Genomic DNA, 7267 nt, shown 5'->3' with positions numbered 1-7267 from the left:
CCTTTATATTATTTTATGGAAGTGTAATTCCGTATCACAGAACGAACTGTACTTAAAGGAAAATAAAAAAAAACGCGTAACAAAATTTAATGAGTTAAAAAAAATCATGAACATAAGGGTCTTATGCTGATGCTATATATAAATTGCGAACACGGCAGTTTTTCTTTGCAAAAAAAGCACCTAGCATGAGGCGAGAGAGTTTATAAGTGTTTTTCGGTGTATGAAGTTGTACCCTGTCTTGCACTATGTTTCGGAGTTTTTCGGTTCTAATTTTTTCCTGTGAGTAAGCTGATGGACGAGATGGTGCATCTTGTAGCAGGTAGAACGTTTAGTAATTCTGAGAAAATCAACCGGATTTTCAGTACAGCAAATCCTGTATAGATTCAGAAATAATGAAAAATCAGAGTGAAAAAGTGCGAGTGGGCCGAAAATAGATCTTTTGTCTTCGACGTACAATGCCAATAAATTAACCTCTACGCTAACCAGCCCGCTCCCCGATCAGCCCCACATCCTCACTCTTGTTGATAATGTTCCTATGAAAACATTTAATAGTTTATTTTAATTTACAAATATACCAGCATCAGCGGCAGAAGGTTCAGAATTATGTAAGCTTACGTTAAAGACACGTTTTTGTGTAATTAAAAACCAACCAGTTACCAGAAATTAGATAAAATACACGTGCAGTACATGCGCGCAAAGATTTAAGAAAGAAAAAAAAAGCTTGTAAGAGCTTTCACCTTTTATGGCTTTGTTAGGCAGGAAGAGAAAGACGAAAGTGGAAGAAGAAAGATACAGAGTAAGACGAGTTACGCCATATTTCTGGGGGGGCGCGGTGACTCAGTGGTAGAGCGTTCACCTCCGGTGCTTGGGGTCCCGGGTTCAAACCCTGCTCCCGCCGTGTGGACTTTGTGGTGGACAAACACCGTGCTCGTGGGTTTTCTCGGGTTCTCCCACTTTCTTCATTCCACCATTTCATTCATCTCTCATCATTACCGTCTCTTTTAGCCTAACCGGCATAACCGTGAGACGTAAAACTCAAAGATTTCATTTCATTTTGCCATATTTCTGCTAGGTGCTATGGTGGTCATGTGATCACGTGACTGCTGTCAAGTACTCATACGAGAAAGTAGAGAACCTTGTGGAGAAATCACTGTTGGTATAGGTGCGGTCCTTGTGTCTTTCTCTATTTCTTATTCCACTTTCGTCTTTGCGTCCCTGTATGACGACTCCATAAATGCGAAAGCGCTTGGAAGTTTGTTTTATATTTGCGTGTATTTTATCAGTTCCACTCTAAGTAATTGTTTTTTACATGCCTACTTTGGGATTTCTTTTTCAATCAGACATAGTATTTTCTGAAAATGGATACTATAGTGGGGTGAATGCCATTGATGTTCATAACTTGATTAAAAACGCTCTGTTGAAACAAAGATTATTTAATGAACTTCAAAGAAAACTATACTACCAAACTTTTGTATAAAGAGAAGAAAGCATAGAACATTATATCATCAAACAGCGTTAGGTATATGTGACAACAATTTCTTTTACTTTTCAGATCGACATTGATTTTGGCCAGTTATATCCTGGGAAAGATATAACATTTTTTTCAACGTGGAGTGCAGACTTAAAGAAGATTCAGCATATACTTACCACGACCAAACAAACAACAAATGACGGAGCCACATTAGTAGAACTTTTGCTGCAGGAGAACATCAGGGAAGGTAATTATTTTTCTTATTAAGGGGATCTTCTACCTCTTCGCTTATGTTTCTAACTTCCCATTTGAAAACATGTAAATTTTAATATGGTAATTTCTAACAAAGTATTGTAGGTAATGACTTGAAATTTTTAATACAAATAGACAAGACCCATATAAATCCAACCACGGTCTCCAATTTACGTTACATGCGTTAGATTAATTGCAATATATTCTTCAGTAAGTTTGGCAACAGAGAATAAAAAGTATGCTGCAGAGGGAAGAGGGCTGACCATCTGTTTGCTTGTTAGCTGCTTTAAAAAGGACGCTCTTACCAGAAAAATCACGTTGTGATTCTCACTTCTCAGTGGTTAGAATGGTCTGGACTGGAAGAGCCCAAAACCACTTCTTTCTTCCTTTCACGGTTTGTTTGTTTCTTCCACCCCCTGCTGTCACAAGAAGACAACTTGTTTCGGAAAGCATTTTGAATTAGAAGCGAAAAGCCAAACGAATGACACCACGGACGGATTAAAGGGAGGGGCGGTCACTCCCTCCGAGAACATTTGAATACTTTGAATAATCGGAGTAAGAAACTAGAAATTGCGTAATCTAATAAGAAAAGTTTGTTCAAATATACAAATCAAGACGCATTTTAAGTGTCACAGCATTGTACTCTCATCCCCTCCCCTCCAAATTCCCTTCTGAAGAAGTTCTCTTTTGTTTCTCTGTTCCATATTAGCCTTTACACTTACACTTTCATTATCCAGTATTGATTTTTACCATACCATCTGCACAGAAGGCGAATAAGGTTTACGAGTCATTCCTGCCCCCTTTTTTAAAAATTGCTAATTATAATAAAATTTATCGAAGTGCATGGAAGTAAGTTGTGACTGTGGAGAAATGGTGTACACATTGTTTATTATTTCATTAAGTATTGTTCACTATAATTATTAAAACGCAACACTGTTCAGCCTACTCCCGTAAGCAAAGAAAAGATCAATTACAGCTGCTCCGGCAATTTTCCCTTGTCTCCTTTTAGTCGTAAGTCCGAGCAGAATAAATCAAAATCTAGAAGAAAAATAAATGATAATTGTAAATCGACAACATATCGAGCACTTAAAAAAGCTCTGTTATTCTTTTGTTTCATTATTGAGCTCAGATCACGAGAAATATTTCAACTGCTGTGTAGTAATTGAACATTTTTCGTTTAATCTCCCAAAGAGTCTGAAATACTGACTTCAGTGACCAGTTTACATCCCTGAAATCAGTATTTACTTGAATAACAGTATATGAAGAAGATAGATTCAGTAGGGTTAATAAGCAGATATGAAATCCCTTTTGTAGCAATGAATGAAACTAATGTTTAGAATTTGTGACGAAAGAGCTTTTCCGCAGCGTGTAGTCTTTAACTTGTTGTTAATTGCCTATTTTGATTCATTAAGCTGTTCAATTTATCTCTTTTTATCCGTATCTGTTGCAACTTCCCAAAGAGAAATACATACGTTGACTTTAACCTTTGGTTCTTGAAATAATATACTTCATGTACAGCTTTTATACACGTACTTATAGGCGATAGATAAGTATCGTATTAAGATTAGTTTTCACCATTATTTGGACCCAATATTTGCATATAAGAAACATCGCATTATCCCTTTGCCGAATCTGGGTGTAGTTACAAAAGATGATACTTTTTGTGTGTGTTTTTTTCAGACTGCTGTCCATTGCTTACAAAATGTAATTTCCTTTTTTCTTTGATTATTGACTTAAAGTAATATACAGTATTCATTGCGTATCACAGAGCAAACCTCTGCAGGTATGAGAATGAATGCAGTAAGAAAGTTAGCACTTACATTCAAATAAATTAGTATAAAGTGGTCCAAAAGTGGGCGTACCCCCCTTTAGTTTCAACAGTATAGTGTTAGTTATGGTAGAATGTCTGTACACAGCTACCTTGAAGTCGTAAGAGTCGTAAACAAAGGTATGATCACCATCCATGTCATAACACAACTGAATTCTGCACAAAGTTCTGGCAGATGTTTTGCGGAGATACTCCGGAGTCAACGAGGGTGAAGGCGTGTTCCACAGCTGCTCGTAATTCCTGCGTTGTGTGATATCGAGTGTTTCTTACGTGTTGCTTCATGAAAGCCCAGGGAGCATTGTCTGATATCGTCAGATCGGGACTTCTTGGAGGCCTGGCAAAGAGCTGGATGCACAACCTCTTCCAATCCAGCGGCCAGGAACTGATCTGATAACTGTTACCAAGCAGAAAACAAATGGACAGCAATGTTGCCAGACAATGCAAAGGAATGTTACCAGACAATGCCAAGCAGTGTTACCAAACAAATGTAGGTAAAACCAAAAACCGTCAGAAAATACCAATTAGAGGTACGCCCACTTCCGGACCTCGCTGTATAAGCGTAAATTAATTACCTACAAATGTTCTTGATATTTCATTCTTTTCCAGATGCCAGAACAGTCGTAATATTAATACTTCTTGGAAGATATTTCCCATCTGTGACCACGTGTATCAAAAGGAAAGACGGAGGTGGATTATGGAAACCTTCCAAATACGAGGCACAGCAAGGATTCCTTTTTCATGTCAGAGTATGTACCATTATGTAATATAATGTATTAATATCTACACTTGATTACCACGAAATATGTCATTAACATTTAATTAGTGATTGGAGAATGGAGAACATTGCACGAAACCTTATCGAACAAACAAACAAACAAAAAAAAATCAGCTTTTCTGGAAAAACTGCTATGCTCAAACAAAAATATTGTGTAAGCAAACACCATTTTCATCAAACCACGATCCACTCTGACTCACCACGTGTCACCATGATCTACTGATCTACTTCGACCTACTGACCGAATATGTCGAGAGTGGATCAAAGTGGAATGTTTTATATTGAGGACTACAATGAGTCAGTTGTTACTGTTGGGTTAGGGTAGTCATACGTAACAGTGGAACATGGAAATGTAACCCAAGATCCACTAAAGTATACTCAAAATTATCCCCACGTGATCCATAGCCACTGACCCGCTCCATCTTTGATGTGCACTCAATTGATATGATTACCATACCATATCAAGAGGATCATATTGGTGGTACATGGAAACAAAAAAGTTTGTTTAAGAAAAGGCCCCCTCGGGACAGCACGCCCTTGGTGGAGTGAGCTATCAACCATATTTTGCAATATACATGACTCTTCTTCATGCAATTAGTAAAGCATATATCGGTGTATGTGACGCGATTTGTATCTTACGAAGATATCGTGAACCTAAGTTGTGTAGATAGAAAGGAATATGCATAAAATAGGAAAACACAATATTTATTAGTCGCTAACGCCCTCGCCTTTGGTGCGAGCGGTTCTGGGTTCGATTCCCGGTGGGATCACTCGATCAAAGAAGTGTAACAGCTTTTTCAGGCCAATCATCCTGAGTGTTTTTTCCTGGGTTGAGTGAGTTTTTTTTGTTTTTTAATCGCGTCGGATAATATAAACACAGTGAACGATGCTAAAAATGCCGGGATGGTACCTAACACACAGGTCCCAGACCGCTTCCTTCCCCATCCATTCCTTTCTTTCTTCCCCTCTCTCGGATTGTGTGCTCTCCGAGGGACGACATCCCTCAAACGTGACGAACTTAAGGCCGACCTAAAAGTTACTCCTTCGTTGCTAGTACACTTATCTCCTTTGTTGGGCGACTGCGTTCGATTTCCCGGGAGGAAGGGGGAGGGGATTTTAGGATGTTATTCGTATTTTCGGTTCCACTGTAGGTTTATGCCTTATGAAGTTCCCGTGATGAAACCCTATATTCCAATAACAATAGTAAACGTAAAAATGCTGTAAAACTTTCGGTGAATGCTATGTAAACTTTCTAAAACATAAGTAGAGGTTAAATATGTTTATGGTCATGGATAAAATGTTTACTTGGCTCAAAACAGCTTTTTCCCAGTGCCTTTAAAAATGTTCTTCATTCAACCCTTCAAATATTGGAACTATGATAGCACTCCTTTCTTCATTTTATGGCATAAATAAGTAAGAAGTGTTTATACTCGAGGTAATGATATGTGTGTAATATCAATCTTATAAAAATACTAAACAGCACGTAGGGGAACGGCACCAACCTTTTCGCGATCATTATTTTAAAAACTAATTCATTGATATTGTAGCATCCTTGCTTTTCAAATTTCCGCAAAGGTTTTTCTTTCTTCTTCCTGGAGATTTGTAACGTCAAGAATTGCGGTCATTGACGTACAGGATCTAAATTTATCTTTAAAATATCCGTGCTTACTTTATGTCTGGATGTGATTCCAAGTTTGCCACATTTAATTGAAATATTTATTACTGTAAATGTAAACCATTAAGTGTAAGCTTAGGACAATTTTATTGATGTCGCAGTTATCTATTCACGTAACTACTGTCAAGTTTATAAGTGCAATAATTCAGATTGTTTTCTTTGTGATTATTCTCAAACCTTATACTAAAGGGTAGATTCCTCTAAGGAACTTTACTTAATTTTTCCAGAACTTTTCTTAATTGCATCGGATAATACAAACACAATGAACGGTATTAAAAATGTACAACTCAAGGGGTATAATAATACATTCGAAATACTGTCATATTAACCTATATTAGTTTTCAAGACATTTCATATCGCGTAGAAGTGACTCGCGTCAATTATGACCTCATTACATTACATTTCTAGTATAGAAGAATGCCTGAAAACAGTTGGTAGCAGTTTAATTGCATTGCTATATATATTATTGGTGCACCTCGTGTTTAAAATACAAGCTCATTTTAATTATACGTGTATTTGTAGTTTTTGGAATTTGATAACGTGTTAATAGGTGTGTAACGTGATAATAATTCTGTGTACATGACTTACAGGAAGCGTCCGATCTTCAAACAGAGTTAGAAAGGCATCATCTAAAGATGCAGCGCTTTGGATGTAGTGTGCAGCCCATGCCCGTCGTTGTCGCTTCAAAAATAGATGAACCTCAAGCCTTCTACGTGAGTATTGAGGATAATCTCTACAGAGTTGAAACTCCACTGAAAGCAATCGATAGCACATTCAAGACGTTTCAAGTACTGGATGCAGAATATCCGAAGGAATCGGAACAGGTGTGGACATTTGTGCAGAAACATATGTACAAAATTGAAAATGACTGCGACAAGAATTTTCCTTCAGTGAACACGCTTATCTCTGAAATATCAAAGGTGTAATGGCGGGAAAGGTTGTTTTCCGTTAATCATTTAGTTTGTAAAATAGTTTTTTCATGTATATACGTTCTTTTTAGTTTGTAAGAAGATGCCTAAGTGTTTTGTTTGTCATAGTGACTTAAGAACGAGTCAGTCTCTGTTACTTCATTTAAAATTTTGTCACAAATTAGGTGCCATGAGCCCCTTTCGTTGTGTGGACGCGAATTTGATAACGCCAATTCATTCCGCAAACACTTGCTGAAACACGAAAGAACAAGTACGGGTGGTGATGGGAACCAGCCTTTTCGTGGATACCAAAATGAGGTGTGTCACATCAATGTTGAGAGACAGTTGACTGATAATG

The 7267-nt window shown here is 37.5% G+C and overlaps 1 protein-coding gene across 1 annotated transcript in view; it reads left to right on the top strand.

Annotated features, from left to right (window-relative positions):
- LOC145670292 (uncharacterized) overlaps positions 1 to 6927 on the top strand; it is a 15191-nt gene extending 8264 nt beyond the window's left edge. The window contains exons 3-5 of the mRNA XM_081738754.1: positions 1553 to 1718; positions 4158 to 4297; positions 6592 to 6927. Coding sequence (XP_081594880.1) covers positions 1553 to 1718; positions 4158 to 4297; positions 6592 to 6927 — 642 coding nt within the window. The remainder of the gene's footprint in view (positions 1 to 1552; positions 1719 to 4157; positions 4298 to 6591) is intronic.
- Positions 6928 to 7267: the final 340 nt, after the last annotated feature.

This window comes from Thermobia domestica, chromosome 14 (genome assembly GCF_964235325.1).
Source record: "Thermobia domestica chromosome 14, izTheDome1.hap1.1, whole genome shotgun sequence".
NCBI classification, from domain to species: domain Eukaryota; kingdom Metazoa; phylum Arthropoda; class Insecta; order Zygentoma; family Lepismatidae; genus Thermobia; species Thermobia domestica.
This window is presented reverse-complemented; position numbering and strand designations above follow the sequence as displayed.